This window comes from Halichoerus grypus, chromosome 15 (genome assembly GCF_964656455.1).
Source record: "Halichoerus grypus chromosome 15, mHalGry1.hap1.1, whole genome shotgun sequence".
Taxonomy (NCBI): domain Eukaryota; kingdom Metazoa; phylum Chordata; class Mammalia; order Carnivora; family Phocidae; genus Halichoerus; species Halichoerus grypus.
In genome coordinates, this window is record NC_135726.1 from 54,942,146 (window position 1) to 54,967,000 (window position 24,855).

The following is a 24,855-nucleotide window of genomic DNA, read 5'->3' on the forward strand; positions in this document are numbered from 1 at the left end:
AACTACGAATTAGGAAACGTCTGGAATAGTGTTGAAAATATCCAGTTCTGCAGCCAGACTGCCTGGGCTAAGTCCCAATTCCTCTCCGGACTGTGGCCTCTTGCACAAGGGCCTTCCTCTCCTACACCACGGTCTCCCCAGCCTGTGACATGGGTAAGAACAGGACTTACTCACAGGGCTGTTGTGGAAAGAGCCTGGAGCATGGCTGGGGGCCACACACATCCCCCTCCTCCCACCCTCCCCGGTGAGAGGCGGGCTCAGAGAGGTGATGTAATTAATGGAGGGGGAGACAGGGTTCTTCTGTCTCTCAGGCCTCAGCTACTCAACTAAAACATGGGGACCCCCACCTGTCCCTCTCCTGGGAGGGGCTCTGTAAGATGGCAAGACCTTCTCTGATTTGTTGATTTCATGGTTGTGTTTTGGGCCAGTGGTGACTTGACAAGTGTGCACAAGTGTGATCAATACATTTGGGATGCCATGGGGATCGGGGGGCCTTGACCTGACTGGGGGTTCAGGGAAGGCACCTCTGAGGTTGAGACATTTCCCTGAGTCAGTAAAGACCAGGGTGGGGGCTCCTGGGTGGCTCAGTCGTTCAGCGTCTGCCTGCGGCTCAGGTCATGATCCCGGGGTCCTGGGATGGAGCCCCGCGTTGGCTCCCTGATCCACAGGAAGCCTGCTTCTCCCTCTCCCACTCCCCCTGCTTGTGTTCCCTCTTTTGCTGTGTCTCTGTCAAATAAATAAATAAAAATCTTAAAAAAAAAAAAGACCAGGTGACCGTGACAAAGGTCTCACTGTCAACACTTGCTAGAGCTGCTCAGGAGCAGGCCACTCACCAGCGTCCCCTGCTAGGTCCTCAGGAGCGAACATACATACACTGCCTCATATGACCAGCATCCCCCACTAGCACACAGTGGCGCTCAGGACATTTGTCCAAAGAACGAAGGCATTGAATTTCTCAGCAGCTCTATGTTATTATCCCCATTTCACTGATGACGAAACTGAGGCCCAGACGGGTTCGATAATGTACCCCAGGAAGAGCTGTGAGTCACACCTTACTGTCCCCCACAATCATAAGTGCTGGTGCTGAGCAGATGAAGGGGAGAGTGGAACAGCATTCCAGAAAGAGAGAACATCAAGCGTGAAGGCGCTGAGCTGAGTGGGAGCGGAAGGGGGCCAGCGTGAGGGCCCAGCGATGCAGGAGGCCGGCGGGGCCACGTCCTGAAAGGTTCTGTCTCGGGTAGGCTCAGACGGGGAAGGTGACAGGTGGGACACCTGGGGGATTGAGCTCCAATGGTGTCGGACTCCACTACCCGTGTGGCTCGCTGACAGTCCCAGGGGCGTGTGGTCAGGCCCGAGCCCAAGGCGCCCTGGGCACCAGTTCTGCTCCAGCCCGCAGCACGCAGGCCCCTCTCCACGGAGTGAACGGGGAGGAGTCCCACCGTGCCTGCCGTGGCTCAGGAGGAGTCTACATCTAAAGTCAGGCTGAGGGAGAACCCCACACTGGAAACAAGCCAAATGCCCATCAATAGGAAATGGATGAAGAGATGGTGGTAACTTCATGGGACAGAATATCATCCAACAATAAAAGGGTAAGAGCGGAAGCACTGTGGCTTCGAGACAGGACAAGGAGGAGTCCCGGCAGCCGCGGGGAGCACACAGAAGCCGGGCAGACAGAAGTGTAGACACGAGATTCTGTGCGTGAGGCTCAGAAGTGAGGAGTCAGGGGAGGGCCTGTCTCGTGAAATGGGAGAAGTAATTCTGTCCTCATGGGAATGAAGAGGTCCCTGCAGGAAAAGCACTCCCAGTCCCCCGCTCAGGGTCAGTGCTCAGCAAACTGGTTTCTCTTCCCTTCTCCGGGGGCCGGTGAGCAAATCCCAGTACAGACTTCTGTCTTCAGCTTGTACAACCTTTTGTACATATTATTTTTAAGTATAACTTTTCCTTGATTACAAAACGTACCCAGTGCCCTCACTGAAGAAAATTTGGACGTTAAAGAGAGTGAAAAGAAGAAACTCAATATCCTCCAGAACACTAGTGCGAAGAGAAAGGCAGTATGAACAGTTCTGAGTGGTCCCTGCGTTTTATTTTTGCTTTCCCTGCAGTGTTTAAAACACATGGGACGTCCTACTTGCATCCTTTGAAAGCTCAGGATCCTATTCTAAGCATTTCCCTGTGTCATTGGATATTCTTCGAAGCTCTGTTTTGAATAGCTGCATCACATTCTGTTGTAAGAACCAATGCCAGGATGACCAAGAACTGACCCGGCTTCCACCCTCTGGCCCTTGGGCCATCCTTCGACCTCACTCTCTGAAGCACCTCTAAGCCCCTCTTTCGGGTGGGTGGATTGGTTTCTTAGGACAGAGGCACCCTTCCTTGTCGAGTGCCCTCACACACTGCCCAAACGACCTCATGGTGGACCCCGAGGGACCCTGGGCAGCTCCCTGAAAGTTCCATGGCTCCATGTACTTTGTTAGGTTAAGTACATGCATGACCTCTGACCCAGCGATCCCCCTGGTGTGTATGCCAAAGATGTTATCACGCAGCTTCCAAAGGGGTCTCCAGGGAGAATTTGTGGTGGAGGCAGCTCCACGCCTCCCAGGTGTCTGTCCTGACTTGGAAGGTGGAGGGCAGGAAGTGGGGGGGCACCCATCAAGGAGAATTCTGCAACAGTTAAAGCAACAGAGTAGACACACACACACACACCAACACACACACACACACACACGCACACGCACACACCCCGATGTGGATGGCTCTTAAAAACCCAGGCTGGGTGAAAACAGTGAGACAAAGAAAGCCATCTATAATGCAGCTTCATTTACATAAATTAAAAATACATGCACACAAAGCAACAATAAGCATTTTGCAAGAACACACACAAGCAGAAAGATCCACAGTAAACACATTAGGACAATTGGCTCCGGGGAGGAGGGGAACAGAGCGGGGACAAGGGTACAAGGCAGTGGAGGAAGAAGGAGGACCCCAGCCTCGTGGGGAGGGCCGGGGGGCTGTGTGAGGTGTGAGAGCACTGGCACATGGCCTGAGTGGCGTGGGGGCTGGGAGGTAGGGGGCCTCTGCCTAGAAGGTGTCTCCTTGAGCTCTGGGCTTGCACATCCCTGTCCCATCTCAGAAACAATTAGGGGCCCGTGGAAGACTGCAGATAGTTAAAAATTATTTTGCTCCTGAAGGGCATGTGCTGTCCCTGTCATGTCTCAGAACAGCGTTCGAGCCCTCCCCGAAGGTGGATGCCACTGTTCCAGAGAGGCCGGTGGTTCTTGCAGGCGCTGCAGGGACCCGCCTTCCATGCGTGCGCACACACACACACACACACACACACACACACACACACACTGCCAAGTCCTCAAGGTGGGAGCTCGGGAGGCGGCCTTCCTTCCATAGACAAACATCTGCTGAGCACCTAGTGTGTACCAGGCTCTGTTCAGGTGCTGGGCATACAGCAGGGAGCACGGTGAAGTCCCCACCCTCGTGGGAGTGACCATCAGTGCGGAGCCAGACAACAAGCAAGTGACCATGGACAGGACAGGGCAGACTCTCGGATCCCCAGAACTCTGGCCATTTCTATGGGGCTTTGGTGTCAGGCCGTGTGTATGCGTGCGTGTAAGTGTGTGTGTGTGTGTGCACACACACGCACACACTCCCATGCAAGTGTGGGGGAAGCACCAGCCATTGTGAGGGAGGACAATACCGAGAGAGCAGGACACACAGGACTTGTAGGGCAGCGCCTCTGTGATCTTCCCTCTAACCCTGAGATTCTGCTTCTAGGAATTTATCCCAAGGGCGGGTTCTGGAAAGTTCCAAGAATGCGCACCAGGGATGTTGACCACAGTGCTGTCTCTATCACTTCCAGCACTGGGAGGAAGGGACCGGCGCAGTAACGGGAAGGCCCTGCACCGGGATCCCACGTAGCCACTAACACTGACATTCTAGACGCGTGTCAGCGTCAGGGAGAAAGACGCTCCTGTTACGCCTTCAGGTGTCTAAGGTCAGCTGCAAACCAGTGTCAAGCGGTGTGATTTCATTTTTTTCTCCAAAAAGTAAAGAAAAAAAAAAGCCAGAAATCCGTTGGCCAGGGCTGCCCACCGGACACGCACCGGGAGCATGCGTGGAGAGGATCTGAACGGAAAGAACTAGATGCTAATGGGGTTACCTGTTTGTCGAATTCCGCTTGGCTTTTGTCCCTGTGTTTTTACTTAGGTGTATTTTCTAAATTAATTTGCATTCATTCTGTAATAAATAATTTAAAAATCCATTGACATGGGCACAGGAAAGAGCCAGGAAGGCTTTAAAACAAAATATAAACAGTAGTTATTTATATCTAGGTGGCGGGACTAGGGGTGATTTTTTTTTCATTTTTTTATTTGGATAATTAAAAAGTTATTTCCTCAAGCTCCTCTGATGGTTCCCTCGGCAGCCTCAATCCCGCCCCCCACCTGCAGGGTGTCCCCGAAGGGAGGTCCGTTTCACTGAATGTTCACAAGAGTCCACTCTTGGGGGCAGGACACTCTCCACCCTGGGGGAGCAGGCAGTTTGGGGGCGCATGATGCATGCCTACAGCAGACCTGTGCATGACTTACAAATTAGTTCACCCACGTCCATGGGGCTCCATCCCTCTGACAGGGGTGTGGATCAAAAGTCTGGAAGCCAGAGGCCTGGGAGACGGGGTGACAGACACCCAAGCAAACAGGCCCAAGCAAAGGGGCCAGCTCAGACCTAAAACCCAGGAGTCATCCTCTCTTCTCTCTTCCCACACCCACTCTGCTGGAAAATCCTGTTGTCTCCACCTTCCAAACAGACCCAGAATCTGCCCACTTCTCACCACCTCCACTGCAACCAGCCTGGTCCCAGCCGAGCTCCCGGCATTTCTCTCCCGAATTCTGCACCAGCAAGCAAATAGCAGATCCAGGATTCAAACCCAGGCCCCCTGGCGCTTGATCCATGTGCCCTATAGGCCTCCCGAACCTCGGCCAGGGAGACCCAAGTCAGCAGCCCACCTGCCCTCTGCTCAGAATGGCTCCCGTCTCATTCAGAGAAGAGCCCAAGTCCTCACCATAACCATGAGGCCCTGCAGGATCTGTCACTTTGCCCTCACCTCCCATCCTCGCCCCTGGCTCGCTCTGTTCCAGTCACACCAGCCTGTCGCTGTTCCTCCCACACACCAGGCAGGCTCCCACCCCAGGGCCTTTGCACTTGCGGTCCTCCCTGCCTGGAATGCCCTTCCACAAGGCTCCACCTTCATCTCTTGCTCAAATGTCACCTTCTCCATGAGGCCACCCTGACTTCGTATCTTTGAAGCTGCAGCCAACCAGCCCTCCTCCTGCCCCCACCATCCCCTTCCCCCATCTGTTTCCTTTTCCCACAGCCCTCGGCATCCTGAACACACACCATTTACTTACTTATCATGCCTATGTCTAGAATGCAGGCTGGGGGAGGTGCAGGGTTGGTTGTCCTAGACTACTGCCCCCCACCCAGCAGACAACCAAGAGATATTTAACAAACACAGGCATCAAGGGCAAGGGCACGGATGTCTGGAGGGGGAGTCTGTGGGCCCAGATTGGAAGGCAGTGAAGGGAGGCTTGCCTGTGGGACCCAAGGGCCAAAGAGAGGCGAATTCAGGCAGAGGGGTGGCCTGAGCAACTTCTCAGCCCTGGGAGGGCAACTGGTGTCAACTCTAAGGCTGGCAGGCTGTGCCCAGCGGCACAGACTTGTTATCACAATAAACAGCCTGGACTTCACTCCAGAGTCCAGGAACCTGCAGAGGGTTTTAGGCAGAGGTGAGCATGCCTCGGTGGCCACTGGGAGGCTGGGCTGGGCCTGGGGGAGGGCATCTCTGGTCGCCAGGACGAGTCTGTGGGCGCAGCCCCTCATCACAGAAGTACTCCCTGATGCGCTAACATCGCCCCTTCCGGAAATGTGCCATCCCATTTGTTTACTGTTTCTTCCCTTCTGCAAGGTGAGCCGCCCAGGAGCAGGGAAGGGGCCTGCCCATCCCGCTCACGACCAAAAACAGGGCTTGGCACTGACCTGGCGCTGGCCACGTGTTGATCGTCACATGAGTAAATGAAGGACGGAAACGGACAGACAGAGTCCAGGAAACAAGGGCATGTATGGGGAGAACGAAGTGAGGGTGTCGGTCCCCCTCCAGGAGTCAGGGGCCGGTCAGCTGAGACTAGAGCTTGAGAATGCAGAGTGGACTCAAAGCGCACGGGGAGGAAAGGGACGCTGCTGAGGAGGAGGGCCTGGAGCTGGGGGACACCATCCTGCAGAAGCAGGGATGGGGCAAGGGGACGAGGCCCCTTCTGTTTCTGGACCCCAGCTCTGGCTTCACTGGTCCCTGCTCCGTGGCCACCCAGGGCAGGCTTCTTGATGTTGGCACCCCCTTGGTGCTGTGTCCCTAAAAGATCCCCTCTCTTCTGCAGAGGGGAACCCCGTCCCCAGGCTCTCCGGGACAGTGCGGTGGGGAACACCGACCCCTTCCCCTCCCAGGGACAGACCAGGGTGTGCCATGGGGGAAGGGATGTTAGCTCCCAGGGGCCTGGGACACCACACGGGAACCCTCTTCTCTCCTGGCTTTATGGACCAGGGTCAGGGAGGCTTGCCTGTGTGGGGTACTGACACATGTCTTTAAAACGGTCCTCAACTAGGGCAATCCCTCCTCCCCGAATATCTGGCAACATCTGGAGGTGTCTGGGGAAGTGGGCGCGAGGGTGTTGCCGCTGGTCTCTAGTGGCCGGGGATGCTGCTCGACATCTTACAGCACTTAGCACAGCCCCCACAACCAGAGCCCACCAGGCCCCAGATGCCAATAGAGGAGAGGAGAGACCCTGCTTTAAAAACGCACAGCTCTGCCCTCAAAGCATCATTTATAGCCCACCTCAGTCACGGTCACAGTGAATCGCATGGCAAGTGCCCCATCGGAGCACCAGCCCTGTGCCGACATGGGACTAGGCACGTGAGAGTGCTTACATCTCCAAATGTCATACCACCTCTGGGAAGCGGGCACACGAGCTCCACACTGCACAGCAAAGGAGTGCTCGCCGGGTGCCAGAAGATTCTAAGTCCTTGACAAGTATGAAACCCATCAGTCCTCACCCAGCCCCTTGGGGCAGGGGCTCTGTCATCCCCGTTTTTCAGATAAAGAAACTGAGACGCGAAGTCATGCCCTCACGAGCCCACGGCCATGCCGCGGGTGGGGCCATGTGGACAGCACAGAGGCCTCGTGCAAGGGTCGCTCTGCACACCTGTGACTCCGGGGCCAGGCCAAGGGCTCACCTGTCCTGTACTGTGGGAGGCAGGCAGGTGGTCCTACCCCTGAGCCCCAACACGCTGGACAAAGACAGGGAACCTCGCGTGAGAAAACCCAGACAGACTGAGCTCAAGTTAATAGGATGCAAACAGGATCTCGTAAGTGCCAAGGGGACACCCAGGAGGCCTTTGCCAGCTCGAGCAGGAGGACCCGGCCACCACCTGTGCCCCCCCGCCCCCACTGGCTGCCGGCCCAGCTCACCTGGATGCCGTTCTCCTGCAGGTTCAGGTACCGCGTGTTGACAGGGATGCTGGCCGGGACCTCAGCCAGCTCTCTCCGCGTGCAGATCACCCGGCTGGCCTGGTTGCTGCAGGAGCAGGCCGCGGGGCAGGAGGTGGCCGGTGGGGAGCCCCCTCCGGCCGCCAATGTCATGGCCACGCCGCCCCCGCCGGTCCCCAGGGGTGGGGAGAAGAGCCAGAGGAAGAGCAGGGCCCCATGGGGCCAGGACATCCTACCGGGCGGCAGTGGGGGGCACGGGGAGCTGCGGGCGCACGCCATCCTCAATGTTCATGCTCCGCGAGGGCGCCGGGGGGCTGTGGGGTGGAGAGAGAGGGAGAGGCTCAGTGAAGGACAGGGACCCCGTGTGTGGTCCGCCTGCTTCCCAACCCCCAGGCGGCTCTCTGCCGGCCACCATCACCTCCCTGCTCCGCTCAAGACCCGAAGGGCGGGGCTCCCCCAGCCCCCTGGTGGTGACCCACCTGCTGAGGGCAGCAGAGACAAGGGCCAGCCCTGCCCTTCTTGCACTGTATCAAGTCATTCCTGACCGGAAGAGTATACCCATTTTGCAGCACTGACAACTGAGGCAGGGGTGGGGTGGGGAGAAAAAGGCTGCCCAAGGCAGTTGGCCAGTAATGGAGAAGTCAGTCCGATTCAAAACTTAGTTCTCTGCATGGTTTCAGAAAGGTAGCTAAAGAGGTAGAGATGGAGGGAGAGAAAGAGAGACAAATAGACGAAGGAACAGAGAGAGGGTGACGTGCCAGGTCTGGAAGTCTGGGGGTGGGGGCCAGGGCTCTGGAGTCTGGCTTCCCTCACAGGCCCCATCCAAGTATTCTCACCGCCTGCAGGACCTCCTGTCCCCTCATCCTACTCCCGCCCAGGAGTGTTTGCCAAGAGACAAGCTTCCCAGCACCAAACACCCTCCACGCGGGGCCCAGCCGCAGGCTCCCGTCAGACTCCCGTCACCCGTCCGGGCCGTGGGCCTCGCAGCAGCCACAGAGAGTTGAGTTAGACTCAAAGGAAGAACTTGAAGAAGGTGAGGTGCCAGACAAGGCAACTGTGGAGGTGAAGTGTGGGCAGGAGAGGCTGGGAGGCCGCGGGGTGGGAGGGAGGAGGCAGACTGGAGAAGACAAAGGGGGAGGAGGTGGCCGAGGGGGACCTGGGAGGGCTGCACCCCCCACCCCGACCCCCGTTGGCCCTGAGGTTGCAGGTGCTCAAGGCAAAGGCAGCGGGTGGTGGGTGGCTCCGGTGGGTGGGTCGGTGCTGGGACAGCTGGTGGGGAAGGGGTTGGGGGCGGAGCTCGGGGCGGGGGTGGGCGGGTGGGGCCAGGACCAGACGGAAGGGGAAGGGGACGGACTGATCGTAACAACAATGGCAGGAACTATAATAATAATAGCTTCAGCGTTGGGGGGAGACCTTTCTACGCCCCAGTCTCAGCACACATGGTGTTCTCATTTAGGCCTCACAGAAACCGGAGGAGGAAGGTGTTAGGACGCCCAATCTACAGATGAGGACACTGAGGCGCTAGGAGGGGGCGCAACTCGTCCCAGCACGGAGCTGGCCAGTGGGTGGCAGAGGGGGACTGTGGCCCTGGGCGCACCCTCCCTTCCACGCGGCGTCTTGAGTACACACACAGCGCACCCACAGCAGCGGGCTGTGCTCCAGCACCGACCACCTCCCCAGCGCTGAGGCCGAGGGCCGTCGTCGGCACAGCACGCACAGTAGGGCAGCGCTGGGCACATCCTCACTCAGCGGGCTCTCAGAGCCACGGACACAGGGCCACCCCGCCCCGTGCGTGTACACACACACACACACACACACACACACACACTCACTTCCTCCTTCGGCAGTTTTCAAGATCATTTTAACTCAGATAAAAATGCATGTGCGTAGTCTGTGTGCCTGAATGCTTGTGTGAGAGCCTGAGCTGGAGAGACGGAGAGACGGAGAGACGGAGAGACGGAGAGACGGAGAGACAGAGAGACAGAGAGACCGAGAGAGACAGAGAGGGGGGAGGGGTTGGTTCTGAGTCTGTATCCCGGACTCCTTTCTCCCCCTGGGGGGCTAGGGGCTGTGTGTGCCTCTGTCTGCAAGTCATGTGAGCGCAGCGGGGTCTCCGCTTCTCGAGTGTGATGGGGGGGGGTTGTCTATGCTGGTCCTCGACCTGCACCCGCCGTTCCCTTTCCCACTTCCTAAGACCGGTGATGACCCAGCCCACACCCTTCAAACCCAGGGGCCGGCGCTGCCCAACGGGGCCAGAAATTGCAGCTGGAGAACCCCCAGGCCAGGATGCCCCCAGTAGCCACCCCAGGCCCAGGCCCGCTGCCGCGTCTCTACCTCCGCATCTGTCCCCATCTCTCCTGCAGACAGCCCGCATCCCTCCCCCCCGCATCACAGCTTCTGCAGCGGCGGGGCCTCCCGCCCCTTCCCTCCTTGCCCTCAGCCATCTCCGTCCTTGTCCCCCCCCACCACAGTGAGGGACACTCACCCCGGTGGCTCCGCTTCCGCTGGGCCTCTCCCTGGGCCCCAGGCCCCCCCCTCCACATGCCTCCAGCGGGCCAGGGGCTCTGCCTTCCCAGTTCTCCAGGGCTTCCTTCGAGGTCGTGCTGGGGGGGGCGCAGGGGCTTCTTGGGTCTCCCCGCGCCCCCCCCCTCGCCGGTCGCCCTTCCCACCCCGGGGAGGCCCGTCTAGGCCACTGCAGCCGTCTCCCTGTCCCCTCCCTGCTGGCCTCCTCCTGTCTCCTACCCCCACCCCCACCTCTACCTCCACTCTCCCCCCACCGCCAGCCTCTTTTCTCTCCCCCCACTGCCCCTAGCCCCCTTCTCCTCTCTGCCGGTCTCCGGCCTTGTCCCTGTCCACCTCCTGGTCCCCAGCCCCCTCTTCAGGCTCCCCTCACTGTCTCGCCTCCCTCCAGGCGACCAGGCCCCCTCTCTCCTTCTCCTCCATCTCCTCCTCACTCTGGCTCCATCCCCATCACCCTCTCGTTGGTTGGGGAGACCGTCTTGGTCAGATTCTCTGTCTGTCTGTCCGTCTGTATTGGTCTCTCTCTTGGCCAGGCTCTGTCTGTCTCTCTCTTTCTCCGCGATTACAATTTCTAGTCACACGGCAGTGCAGAGCCAAGCTGTGCCTCAGCTCCCTCCCTCCCTACCCCCTCCCTCCTTCTTTCTCTCCTTCTGAACGGGGAGGGCGCCTCTCCTCCCTCCTCCTCGCCCCCCCCTCCCTGGACTGGGAGGCCTCCCCCTCCCCCGCTAATCAAAGGCTCCGTTATCTAATTAACCCATTGGTTCTGGGCGGCAGGGGAAGGTCGGGAAGCGGGGGAGGAAGGTTGACGGCTGGGCTGCCCTGGGAGGGGGGGTGTGGGCTGTGCCAAGCCTGGGCCTCAGGCCTCGGGCCTCATGGCACAGACTCGGCTGCATAACCAGGCTGGGCCACCGCTGACCCCACCCCCCACCGCTGGCCACAACCACCCCTCCTGCACCTGTCCCCCAGCCCAAGGGCTGACAACCTCGCACAGTCTCCCTGCAGGAGCCAACTCCAGGAGCTCCCCCAAGCCCCTCCCCACACCACACAGCCCTTTACTCCTACCCCCACGGCTGATACACCAGCGAACCTGGGCCAACAACATCGTCACCCAGTCCTCAGCCAAGGGCCGGCCCCCATTCATGCCACGGAGAAACCCAGCCCCAGATGCAGCCCTCTCCCCGGACCTTAGCCAGAGCCTGAGAGCTGCCTCTCCATACCCTTATGCAAAATGGGCACGGCAGCGCGTTCATTCGTTGGATTCGTCCGTCTGCCCATCTAGCCCACAGATATTTTCTGAGTCCCCACTACGTGCAGGCATTGGTGTAGACGCTGACAAAGGCGACCTCCACACTCAAAACCCGGACATCCGCAGGCCACAGGAGACAAGTAGCTATAGCCGAGCACATGGATCAGCGTCAGCGGGGCTGGGTTTGAATCCTGGGTCTGCTGTTTCCTGACTGTGTGACCTCAGGCCAGTGACCTCACTGTTCTGAGCTGCAGAAGAGGCTGTGCAGCGGGGGTAAGAACAGTACTGGCCTCCTAGGGCTGCTGGGGGCCGACTAGCTAAATGCTCAGTAACCCGTGCAGATCTGACCACTTTTCATCCCCCCACCCCGACTCTCCCTGAGATCAGAATCCTTCCTCACTGGTCTCCCACTTCCGTCCTCCCCTGCCCTCCCTCCCAGTCTGTTCCCACAGGCAGCCAGAGGGGTTCTGTCAACATCCGAGGCAGACCCTGCCCCTCCCCTGCTCCACAGCCTCTCAGCTGGGCCAGTCTCACGAGGTGCAAGGGCGAGGGACATCATCTTGGTCTACAGGCCCTCTCTCCCCAGGCTGGGCTGCTTCTCTGACTTCAGCCCTCGCCTCCTCCCCGGCTCACTCACTGACCTCAGGCCACACTGGCCTCTTCACGGTTTCCAGAACAGGCTGCAGACACTTCTGCCTCAGGGCCTTTGCTCTTGCTCTTTCCTGTCTGGATGCCAGAGGGTCCCCAGTGTGCGCCTGCCTTCTCTCAGGTCTCTGCTCAGATGTTACCTTCTCAATGAGGCCATCCTGACTGCCTCAAATCACACCGCACCCTGCCCGTCTCCAGAACCTTCTCTCCTTTACTTTCTATATAACATCTGTCACCATCTGGCCTCTTACAAGCCCACACTTGAGGGTAAGCTCCCCAAGGGCAGGTACTGCATCTGTTTTGTGCACAGTTTGGTTCCCAGCATCTATGGTGGTGCCTGGCACATGGTAGGTGCTCAGTAAACATTGGACAAAGGAATGAACGAGTAAGTTATCATTACTGTTCGTCTATATTCCCCACAGACGAACCACGTTCCCTCATACAGTCACACAGAGACACACTTGCCCCCCCATCCCTCGCTCTGTGCACCCAGCCCAGGACACACTCCAACAGCTGCATGTCTCAAGCTCATACCTCAGACGTCCCTGATCCTGAGGTCCCCTCTCATCCCAGGAGGACTGCCTGGTGGAGGCAGCACATCCATATGCCACAAACACAACTGCCTTCAGCTTGACGCTTGTGCCCACGCCATGGTGCCACCTGGATGGCCAGGTTCCAGATACTATACGCTAGAGTCCCAAAGAGCAGGTCCCCAGAGCAGCTCCTGCGCCCCACTGAACGTCATACCCTGAGGAGAGCTGCACTTAGGACACCACCTGTGTGAGCTACACTCCTGCATATTGCTGTGTGCCAAGGAGATGCCTGTCCCCAGCTGTCCCCAGATCCATCCCTCCAACAGATGGCAGGCCTGCCGGCTAGGCACCAACTCCTTGAATAACACCACCACCATTATTGGTAATGTCCGCCATGTACCTGGCATTGCCCGAACACCATTCTAGCTGTTGTACTTGCAATAACTGTAGTTCTCCCCTCAGCCCTCTGAGAGGGGCTGCTATTACCCCCATTTCACAGATAGGAAAGCTGAGGCAGAGAGAGGCAAAGTCACTTGCCCAGCTAGCAAATGGCCTCTCCCTGGTCAGCCTCACCAGAGCAGAAAGGCCCCAGAGACCCCCAGGCTTGTCAGGACAGCAACCACAATTCCCACGGAAGTCTCCTGGGGGCCATGTTGAACAATGGTCATCCTCCTGCCAGCCTTGCCTCATCCCCACGGCACAGGATGTGACAACGCTACCCTGCTCCACACCCTGCTGGCAGAGGTCACGTGACCCGTCAGTGATTTCCCCTGCTTGCCACCTTGCATCCCTAATAGTGATTCGAAGTATTCACTGAGCACCACGCTGTGCCCAGTGCTGTGCTGAGCACCGCCCACACCTCCAGCCACTGGCTTCTCCCCATGGCCTGTTCTCGTGTCCAGTTTACAGAGGGAGAAGCAGATCCAGAGGGCTGACGACACTGCTTGGTGGTCACACAGCCTGTACGGTGGGACGGCTGGGACTGGAAGCCAAGGCCCAGAACCTCTCTCACCCCGGTGCCCTGGGAGAGGCCTCTTTGCTTGTTCTCTGCCCCTACCTGGTGCAAGGAATGAAGTAGAGCCAGAGACGCAAGAGGCCCCAAAGAGAGAAGAGGCGTGTAAGGCAGAAAGGGGCAGAGACATAGCGAGAGGAGGAACAAAGAGGCTGGAGACCGATATACCACACATGACCGTGACCGTGCACGTGAGGGGGCAGGAGAGAATGAGAGTCTATAAGAAGGGCAGGAGAGCGCAGAAAGCCTGAGAGGGAACTGAGGACCACGGGAAGGTGTAACGGCCGAGGCCTCACCAGCTTCTCCATCCTCCCCAGCCCAAGCTCTGAGAGATCTCGGGCACTGTGCCTGAGAGGATTCAGGCAGATGGCAGATCGGAAACTCGGGGGCCCAGGGGAGGTGGGGTGAGGAGAAAAGGGAGGCAGGGAACATTCCTGTCAGGCATACTCATTTTTCTGGGGGAAGTTCAGAAGGTGAGAGAAAAGATAGGAAATTGACTGCCATCGCAGCAAGAGGGATGGAGGTTAGATCTAAAGAAGAACTTCCCGACTGTGAGGGACTGGGGCGGAAGTGGAGCCTGGAGCCCGGAGGGTGGAGAGACATCAAAGCCAGAGAGAGCTGAACACTTCTCTCTCTGGATGCCTGTCATGTGCGCAAGGCTGGGAGCTGTTAAGTTGGTGGGGGGAGGGTATGGGCAGAGCAAGCTTCAGGGATGGATGAAACAACTTCACACGTGTGTCCCTCTGAGCCAGTCCCTGTCCTGAATGCTTTTCAAATGAAAGCAACCCAGAAGCCCGGAGAATTGACAGTCCCCTAACTTTTGAGATGGGGGAACCCTGGGAAAAGGGCTGCCCAGGCTCCTCGTAGCTGCTGCTGAGGACACAGGTCAGGGGCTCAGCTCTTGACTCGCCCCAGCCACCACCGCTGGTCACTGGCCCGCAGAACCAGGCTTCGCGGGGCTATGACTTGCTGGGAGGAGGTGGGGTCTCCTCGCCCGTCGTCCCAACTCCCCACACTGACGCACTGCCTTTCATACACTCAGTTCACAAATATTTACTGAGTGGCCCTCACCTCCCACCCTCTCCCTGCTCCAGCCACACTGGCCTCAGGAGGGTCCTCCACCCCAGGCACATCCCGACCTGGAGGTTTGGCGCTGCTTTTCACTCATCTACGTGGCTGCCTCCCCAAGAGTCTCTGTTCCAGGGCCGTCGAGAGGGTTTCTTGCCCCGCCCCCACCTCTTACATTCACACTTCCTTCGTCGGACGGCCAGAAGGTGCCCTACAGACAGCGATTTGTTCTGTCTATTGTCTGTCTCCCGCCAGAAGGTGAGCTCCCCAGGCAGGGAGTTTGTCCGCCTTGTTCACTGCTGCGTCCCCAGTGCCTAGGACCCGCGGGCCCCCACAAAACCTCAGTGGACACTTGCAGAAAGAAGAACGAGTGCGCGAGCGCCCCCTACCGCCAGGTCTCCTGCCGGCACCGGGTAGGTGGGGCCAACGAGACCCGTGCTCCTCTGGAGGGAGTTAGTGGTCCAGAGGGGAGCGGGACAAAGGCTAAGCGAGACAGCACGGGGGGGGGGGGGGTCCCTGGAACGTCTAGGAGAGGCACGCCCCTGGCCAGTGGAAGGGAATCTGGAAGAGGTGAGGTCAAAGCTGAACCTGAGGGACGCCTGGATGGCTCGGTCGTTGAGCGTCTGCCTTTGGCTCAGGTCATGGTCCCAGGGTCCTGGGATTGAGCTCCGCAACAGGCTCCCTGCTCAGCGGGGAGCCTGCTCCTCCCTCTCCCACTCTCCCTGCTTGTGTTCCCTCTCTCACTGTCTCTCTCTCTGTCAAATAAATAAAATCTTAAAAAAAAAAAAAAAAAAAGCTGAACCTGAAGGATGAGCCGGGGTGTGCTGGCGACCAAAGAACCCCGGGGGGTGCAAAGGCCTGGGGGCCAGAGAGGCAAGTGGGAGTCAGGGAGCTGCACGGAGCCCAGCTCAGTCACAAAGACGTCCTACCTCCACAGTAGGCTGAGAGGCAGGGGTGCTGGGGGGGGGGCGGTGTGGAGGCAGGGGAGGGATGGGGTCCAATCGGGTTTGGAAAGACTCTTCCGAGGGAACTAGGAGGAGGCTGAAGGCTGGGGAGGAGCTGGGCCAAGGATCCAGGGGAAGAGGCTGAGGCCATGGCTGGGGCCTTGGGGATGGAGAGGAGGGAGACAATGAAAAGATATAGCAAAATGGCAAAAGCGGCAGAACTTGGAGGAGATGTAGGAGGTGAGGCAGAGGGAGGAGCCAAGTTCTCCTTAGAGATCTGGGGTCAGATTCTAAAAGCCAGGAGAGGAGAGAGGGCGGGAGAGGAGGCTGGGGGTGGTGGAAGAGAACAGACAGGTCCCTGGACACAGTACCCTCACCCCCAACCTTTGCTGGTAGGTGGTGAGCCCGCTTGCTCCCGGCGGCCCAGATGTTCCCAGATGATCCGGGAGCAGTGGTGGAGGGCCCCGGTCAGTCCCTGGCTGTGAGGCCTTGGGCCAGCCCCTCAGTCTCTCTGCTCCTGTTTCCTCCTCTGTAACCCAGGCCGTCAGGGACACCCTGGGGCTGAGGGGCTGCGTGAAGCTTCAGGGAGGGGGCCCAGGACAGGGTCTGGCACTTTGCAAGTGACGGGCAAGGGTGAGCTAGGACGCAAGGCCTGGCTGGTAAGTGGCTCCAGGCCTGTGTGGCTGCCAGCTTTCTGCTAGCAGCCTTGCTGTCACTCCATTTCCTCCTCTGAGAAATGGGAATTAATAAGATACCACATGACAAAGGGCTGAGAGGGCGAGGGGCTAGGGGACACGGGAAGGCCTGACGGCAGCAGCTGTCTACCAGCTGGGATAGAACTGTTCCAGGATCTAATGCGTTGCTGTCCAGTGATGCTCTCTGGAAATGCTTTCTGCACTGGCCAATATGGTAGCCATGAGCACGTGTGGCTAGTGAGCACTTGCTGAGTGGTGAGCGACTGAGGAATTGAGTTAATTTAATTTAAATTAATCTAAATGTCAATGGCCACACGTGGCTGCAGTGGTTACTGTATTGGACTGCTGGTGTGGCTGTCCCAGTGTGTCCGCTGGACCCCAGTCCTGCCTGGAACTGAGTCCCCTTCTGCTCCGACGCCCTGCCTAGAGACCTCACGGGGCTCTTACAGGGCTCTCCAGGAGCCAGAAGCAAACTTTACTGAGGGTGAGATGCTCTGCCTGTGTCATCCGAGGCCTCCGGGAGAGGAACTACAGGAGCTCCACTTTACGGTCGGGCATACTGAGGCCTGGGAAATCCTTGCTGTACCCATGAGCACCCAGACCTGGCAGGCTCCAGGTTGGAAGCTTGAGCTCCAGGCCCCTATATTCTGTGCATACTCTGTGATTCTGTGTGGCTCTGGGATACGGGGGCTGTGTAACATTGCTGAATTGAATCTACTTGGGGGAGAGCTAGGGGCTGGCCTGGTGTGGGAGGTTTTCAAAACAGAGGTCACTGTCAAGGCTTCGGCAGGAGTGTGTGAGGTGTTTGCAGGTGGGAGGGATGCGGTGTGAGCCAGCTTGACTGTGGCCTCCCTGGTTCCTTCTCCCTTTGCTGTCCCCTGGAAGGGCAATTTTGCAATTTGTCTTCTACCTCAGGATGTGCATAACTAACTTTAAAAAGTTGGGAGGGAGGAGGTGTACTACTAAAAGTAATAAAAAGTTGAAAACCGCTTGAACTGGAGCAGTGTCTCTCGGACAAGTGTCCAGATCACCTGGGATCTTGTTGAAGTGCAAATTCTGATGGGGGTAAGGGGGGACTCTCAGGGCTAGGCGGAGGGGCCTCCCATCCTGGGGCTGCTGGTCCTGGAGCATCCTGCACTCCATTTCAGGATGAATCATGAACTCTCCTCCTCCCTCCCCCCTGCTCTGAGGAAGAGTGTGCTCAAGGGTGGGCTAGACCCTGGTTAGAACCTCAACTGCCACAATTGCCAGCCATGTAGCCTGGGAAAGGGCTATCACTTCTTGGGGCCTCAGTTTGCTCATCTGTGAAATGGGGAAAATAGCTAATCTACCTCCAGGGGTGGTGGAGACTCAGTGGTCCGCTATCTGTGATGGGTGGGGCCCAGTGCCTGGCACAAGAAAGCTCTCACTGAAGTGATTCTCTAACTGTGAACACACTCCTCCTCCTCCTCCGTGCCATCACACCATCACTCTAGGACAATGGAGAGCTGGGAAGAGCGCTGGTGTCCTGGGAACTCGGGTTCAAACTCTGACTCGCCACTTGCTCACTGTGGTTGCCCCCCCCCCATCCCTGCCAGGCTCTGTCTGTGAAGATAATGACACCCAGCTTGGTGGGAACTCATGGTGACATGTCCAGTGTTGGGCACTTAAATGAGAGTGACATTAAAAGTTATTTATTCTCACTGGATCAGAAGAACAAATCTCTTCCTCATTCTGTGACTCAGTCTCCCCCCTTCCCATATGTAAATCCAGCATTTCTGGCTGGATGATTTATCAGGGATTTGGGGGCCCATTGTCCTTCCCCCACCAGCTAGAAATGGATTGGATACACTGTACCTAGCGAGGAAAGCCCCCTGTGAGAATCGGGGTGGGTAGGTCCTTTCCCCTGGGGGCATAACAAGGGCATAAACAAGACTGAGGGGCAGGGAGCCCCTAAGTTACAGGACCGCTAACGTCTCTTTTAAAGTTTAACCTTCTATGAGTCTACTGTTATTAACAATCTGATTATTGTTTTTATTAGCAATCCTAATTTGTACTTGGAGGACTCGATGGACCCGCCCGGTCCACTCTCTGGGTCTCAGCTCGGGGAAGCAATCCACAGGGCGGCCCACGCCTCAGTTTGCAGTCCCGGCTGAGCCACTTCTGGTTGTTGACATTGGGCAAGGGGCCTCATCTCTCTGAGCCTCAGTTTCCCTGCATGTCTAACTGGGGATGATGACTGTGCTTCCCTTGGAGCTCTACCATGAGGAGTAAATGGAACAGATCCACACAGAATGCTAGCATAGAGCCTGGCTCGTGGTAAGCCCTCAATGGATGTTAGCTCTTATTATTATCTCGGGCCCTGTGTTTGAGGGTTCTAGGCAAGAGGAAGGCAAATTTCAGCATTTACTGACTGGGATTTGCCCCCGGGGAGAGCTGGGGCTGGTATTGCTCTCTGACCTTTGTCTCAGTGTTTGAACAAGGGCTCCAAGGCCTAAGCTCAACTCCTTAGGCAGGAGGGTGGGCTGGGGGTTTCCAGGGGTCAGAGCTGAGACAGGAAGCTGCTGGCCCAGCTCCACCTCTCTCCCTCTCTCCTCCCCTTCTGGGTCATAGACTGGACCCAGCATTCTTACTCCTCGCAGCCCTCTTGGGGACGCAATGGTCCCCTGGGATGGACTCCTGCCTGACCCCCAACTGCAGGGTCCCTTACCAGCCTGTCTCCCAGGCCTCCAGTGCAGCCCCTCCGCCTCCACCTGCCATGACAACAGTTGCGCGTGTGGGTTTCCAGGCAACAAGGGGGCATTTTGCCACTGTTCTTACTCTTCTGCCACTCCCCTGTCTGGCAGAGCCACCCTACTCTCAGGGACCTGGGAGGGAAGGGAAAGGGGCTTCTGCCCAGTGAGGATGGAGGGCTGCTAAACTCAGAGATGAGGAGGTTTCCTGCACACTACCAGAGAGGAAAGAAAAACATGCTCCTTATACCCTGAAAGGGTGATGGTGGAGGAACTAATGCTGGGCCTGAGCCCGTAATGGAACCTGCACCCTGCCCTGGAGGTAGGACCTAATGAAGCCCGTCTGAGAACAGGGCCCCAGGCTCATCACTATGCCCCGTCCTCTAAGACCTACACTTGGACCAGATGAACTTCCAAATATGCACCCGTCCCCCAACACACAGGGAATCCTACCCCTGCCTAGGCGGCAATCCCACACTAGGGGACAAGTGTGGTCTGTGGCCCACCCGGGCTGTCTGCCAGCCCAGGACAGGGTGCAACATGGTGGCTTCATGCAACACTGAGTCTAGAACACTACAAGGGCCGGCGGTTTCAAAGCTGACCCTGGCCATGGAGAGCGTGTGTGTGTGTGTGCCCTGCACTCTGGTAGTCTTGTGAGTTCCTGCTTTGGGGTGGCAGAGGCCAGGTTAGCCCAAGCAGGGCCCCATTCCCGAGGGCCTCAGAGCTAGGGCAAAACTGCCAGGGAGGAGGATGGGGCAAGAGGGGCAGGCAGGCAAAGCCCCCGGCCGAGGGGCTCAGTTCTGGAAAGAAACCCAAAGCAGCAGCATGGAGAGAGTGACAGGGCAAAAAAAGAGCCATGAGGAAAGGAAACGCCAGGACTGAAAACACAGCTGCCTATGAGCCAGGCAGGTAAGAGGGACAGATGAGAGTGGGGAGTGGTGGCCAGCAGGCACCTGAGCACGGCCCATGGCTAACCCAGAAGGAGACTTTTTCAGAAGAAGGTGAAATTTGGATGTTTTGTGACATAACTAGCATAGCACAGTGCATGAGTTTCAAGTGTACGACATAATGATTCGATATTTGTGAAATGATCACCACAAGAAGTCTAGTTAACATTCATCACCACACATAGTTACCATTTTTTTCCTTGTGATGAGAATGGATTTTTCTGTGAAATCGCTTTTTTTTTTAAGTTGACAACACACGAAATACTTTGAAAGCACTGGGGGTAAAGAGCACTCTGGGCCCACAGGACAGCAGGGTAAGTGCTCAGGAATGTGGGGAAGTGAGCGCAGGGACGCAGGGACGAAGCAGCAGGAGGTGTGAGGAGGATGGGCTGGTGGAGGTGAGGGAGAGTGACACAGAGCCCAGACTGGAAACAGAGGCAGGTTTCACAGCAGATGGGCCCTGAGAAAGAAAGACTGATGCATAAGTTCAAGGTGGAGCTGGCTAGGCAGGGGCAGGAAGGCACTGGGCTGCAGGGGGAGAAGAGCAGCCCAGGGGAGAGATGATGGGAGGTAGGCTTGATAGAGACAGGACGTACCCATGACACCTTATGACAGATGCCTGGCCAGAGGTGGGGAAGGGTGAAAGACGGGGCGGATAGTGGAGAGAAGGCTGCCACCCCAGCAGGCAAATCAGGTGAGCACAGGCGTAGGGAGGAGACGGGGAGAGGAGACAGAGATGAGGACCGTGGCAGGAGCAAGGAGCCAGGGCACTGGAAGAAGCCCCGAGAGTTCAGTGCCTCCCCTCCGCCTCCTAGCACCTCTGCCCACACTTCCCAGAGATTGTCAGTGGCCCTCTGATACGGATGTCTTAATTCTGCTGAACTCTCCGACAGCGACGAGACCCCTGGGAGCCCTCTGACTCGGGGAGCATCCTCCCAGCTGCCTCTGGGTGGAATTAAGGGCGACTGTGGGGGTTCATTGGGGCTGGACGTGCAGTCAGCATAGGCCTGTGCCCTCGCACCGGGCTGGGGGGGAGGGTGGATGAACTTGTGTGCAAGTGCAGGTCTGCGACTGCATTAGCAGCACATGGGGCGGCATCCCCTGGGCTCCAAGGCCACCTCCTGCTTCTCACTTTGCGTCTCTGTGCATGTGGGTTCATGAGGTGACCGTGTTTGAGGGCCTCCGGCCAGCCAGCAGCCAGCGTGCTTCTCCGTGAGGTGCTGTCTTTGTCTCTCCCTCTGGGTCTCTGTGTACGAAAGACTGCGCACACGACTCCAGGCCTTTCTCCTGGCCTCTGGCTGACTCCGGTACCGCAGCCCTGTTTGTAACTGGGTCTGGGGCTGCCAGTGTGTGTGTGTGTGTGTGCGCGCGCGCGTGCACGCGCGCTCGCACACTTCTGCCCACACATACCTCTGTGTCTTTCTCACACGCTCCCACCCTCTGCCTGTGGCTGATTTGGGTCCCCCACAGTTAGACACAGTGCCTCTAATCCCCCCTGCACCCCTGGTGGTGAAGTGTTCTCTGGCTCCTTCTTGCCAGCACCGTGGGCCCGCAGGCACCCTCCCTGAGTCTGTGGCTCCCTGTGTCTCTGCCTAGCCCTCTTGCTCTCCCTCCTGTGTGTGTGTGGATGGTATGTGTTCCCCTGTCTGACTCTCGGTTTCTTTCAGGAATTAAGTGAGTAACTCTGTGTATGTCTGGCTCCGTGGTGATGCACCCTAATTGTGTGTGTGTGTGTGTGTGTCTGTTTGGGAGTCAGGTCCCCTCTCTCACTCCAGCTGTGCCTCTATCTCTCAGGCTCCCACCCTTCCCTCCTTGTCTGAGGGTCTGTCTCGATGCCTTTCTGCTGCTTCATTCTCTGCCCCTCCTTTCTGAGTGCTGTGTGGACAATCAGGTGGCCCGGATTAGAGGAGACCCAGGGAAGAGCAGGAGGAAGGCGGGAAGGGGAAGAGGAGGCTGCAAGATGCAGGTTAGAGGGAGCTAGGAGACAGAAGATGCTACAGGAAGAGGGAGGGGCCCATCCTGGCCGTGGTCCTGGGGAGTGGGGAGTTTTTAGGGGGGAGAGGATGCTGCCGGCTGCCTGGACCAGGAGGGAAGCGACTCTGGCTACTCCCAGCTGCCGCTGGAGCCCGAGTTCCTGTCTGGCGGCTGCGCGGCCGGGACTAGGGATGTGAGGCGCATAGCAATGGGGCGCTGCGGAGGCTCGACTGCAGCTCCCAGCTGGGGAGGGGGGTGGGGAGGGGGCTGTGGGGCAGCCCTGAGGCTCCCTTGCCCCTCCCCCTTCCCAGCTGGGCTCTCCCCAGGGGATTTCCCCACCCTGAGAAAGTGTCCCCGAACGGGGGGCCTGAGGCTGCAGGGAGCCGGGCAGGGAGAAGGAGAGGGTGCTCCAGAAGAGCAGCAGAGGTGGGGGTGGGGAGAGAAGGGTCAAGATGGGAGTGGCAGAAAGAAAGGGATGGGGGTGGGCGAGGGGGCATCATGGGCATGGCGATTCAGACCCTGGAGAGAGACTGGCTGGGCTCCTAGCAGGAGAGAAGGGAGGAGCCCATGCAAGTGGGGGCTTGCAAACTTGGGTGGAACCCTGGAGAGAGCCTGGGCCTCAGGCTCCCGGACTGATGAGTTGGAAGGAGGCAAGGTTTCAGAGAGGAGGGCCTAGGACTGGGGGGTCTGGGGTTGGGGGATTCCACGGGCCAGGAGACAGGGAGACAGGAACAGGGGCTCTGAGTGAGGACAGGTCATAAAAGGCGACCCCAGACACAGATGGGTGTGGGGTATGTGAGAGAGACGCCGGTGGTAGTGCTAGGGAGAGCTCCCCCACCCCAAGGATCCTAAGCAGAGAGGGAAGAAGACAAGGGTTCCTGAGAAGAACAGAGTAGGAAGTGGGGCGAGAGGAGAGAAGGGCTAAAGTGGGGGTCTCCTGGAGAGGTCAAGGGAAGGGATATCTGGGGGGAGAGAGTCAGAGATGGGGGTGAGAGGACCCTGAAGGGAAGGTGAGGTGCAGTTAGAAGGTCTTAGAAGAGCAGGTGTGAGTGGAAAGCCAGAAAATGGGGAGAGGGAGGTCCCCAAGAGGAGAGGGGTAAGGACGGTGTGAGGGAGGGAGGTAGTGGTTCCGTGGAGAAACATGCCCAAGGATAGGAGGCCCCCGAAGCAGAATGGGGTCAAGGAAGGGGGTCTTGGGAAGAGGGAGGGACAGGGGTTTCGCTGCCCACCGGCAGGGATTGGGGGACCCCAGAGAGAGAAGGGCTAGAAGATTGGGGAGGGGGTAGTCTCGTTCCCCAGTCACCCCCTCCGTCTTTCCCATTCTCACTTCCCAAACTCCCCGGTTCTCCCTGGTTGCCACGGCAACCGCTCCTGCCAGGCGCGGTCACCAAGGAAACCCCGTGCCCGCCTCTCCCCCTTACCCATCACTGGCGTGCCCCCCCACCCCAAGCAGCAGCGGTGTGGAGGGTGGGAGGGGCAGTGGTGGGGGAAGAACTCGGGATCCCACCCCAGAAAGGGGGCCCACATCTACACCCGGCGAGCCCCCCCCACCCTAAGCCTACATCTTCAACCCCACAGCTGGATACGCGTAGGGACTGCCCGACATACACCACCACCCCCCGCCCGTCCCCAAGGCAGCGGCGACCCCCCAACACAGAATTCGCCAGGCCGGGAGAACCCCCACCCGACTGCCTCCCCCACCCGCTTCAGCTCTCCATCAGGCCCCGCCCACTGTCCTCTGCCGCCGATCCCCCCCATCCCGGAGGAGGCCTTAGACCACGGTCCCCTAATTAAGAGAATGCCCCCCACCCACCCTCCGCGGTTCCGCCTCCCGCCCCCACCCGGCGCCCCTCCGCGGCTACTCACAGCGAGGAAAGGGGCTCCTTCTGGGGGGCAGCATGCCCGGCCCGCGGGGGGAGGACCCCCCCCAATGAGGCACAGGGATTTGGGGTGCGAGGCCCGCTGCGGGGAGGCGCGGGGGGCGGGGCTGCGGCCGGGCCTGGGTCTCTTGAGTTCTCCCCCCTCCCCGGCTCCTGGATGGGGAGGGGGCTTCCGCAGCGGCAGCGGTGGGGTTCGGGGGGCCGCTCTGCCTCCTCGCTCGCCCGCCCGCCTGCCGCCCGGCCCGGCGCCCTCGCCCGCCGGCCCGCCGCCCGCCTTCCTTCTTGCCTTCCTTTCTTTCCTTCTTTCTTTCCTTGCTTCCTTCCTTCCAGCCTTCCTTCCTTCCTTCCTCCCTCCTCGGGCCGCCGGCGCCGCTCTCCCCCCACCCCACCCCCCCAGGCCCCGGCCCCGGCCCCGGCCCCCGCCTCGGACGGTGCGGCAGCAACCGCGAGCAGCCGAGAGCGGCGGAGACGGGAGCGGAATACTGATGATGGAGGGGGAGCGGGAGGGAGGGGAGGGAGGGAGCCGGGAGGGGGGGGGAGAGGCTGCCCGGGAAAGAAAGGAGGGGGGAGAGGAGAGAGGGGAGGGAGGGCAGAGAGGAGGAGAGGGAGAGGGAGAGGTAGAGGGGGAAGAGAGGGGAGGGAGAAAAAAAGCAGAGGATGGGTACGGGAGAGAAAGGGGAGGGACGAGAGGGTGGAGGGGGAAGGGTGGAGGGGTGGAAGAAACAGAGGGAGGAAGGAAAAGGGAAGGAAGGGACAAGAGGGAAGGAGAAGAGAAGGAAGGAAATCGATAGGGAGAGGGAAAGAGGGGAGGTAAGAGGGAGAGGAAGGAAGAGGAGGAGGAGTGGAGGGGAGAGATGGAGAGAGGGGAGAGGGAGGGACGTTGTCCTGGACTGAGGGGAAGCAAGGGGAGGAGAAACTCTTAGTACACCTTTGGTAAATATTTGCAGAATGAATGCGGAAGGGAAGGGAGAGGGAGATGATACAGGGGAAGAGGGGCTAGGCAGAGGAGGAAGAAAGAGGCCCCAGAGGGAAGTGGCTAGGGGACAGGGACAGGAAAAGGCCCAGGAGCAGGGGAGAGGGGTAAGGAAGGAGGACCCCCTTGGGGGACCAGGTAGGGAGAGGGGGTTAGGTGCT

General features: G+C 58.6%; 1 protein-coding gene across 2 annotated transcripts in view; it reads right to left on the reverse strand.

Moving 5' to 3' along the window:
- LRRC4B (leucine rich repeat containing 4B) overlaps positions 1–24,104 on the reverse strand; it is a 37,313-nt gene extending 13,209 nt beyond the window's left edge. The window contains exons 1-3 of one of the 2 annotated variants that reach the window (XM_036068099.2): positions 10,498–10,677; positions 10,029–10,146; positions 7,526–7,857 (exon numbers count right to left, since the gene is read on the reverse strand). In XM_036068099.2, coding sequence (XP_035923992.2) covers positions 7,526–7,822 — 297 coding nt within the window. In that variant the 5' untranslated portion in view covers positions 7,823–7,857; positions 10,029–10,146; positions 10,498–10,677. Of the gene's footprint in view, positions 1–7,525; positions 7,858–10,028; positions 10,147–10,497; positions 10,678–23,707 lie in introns of those variants that run through there. The other variant, XM_078063795.1, reaches the window with a different exon arrangement.
- Positions 24,105–24,855: the final 751 nt, after the last annotated feature.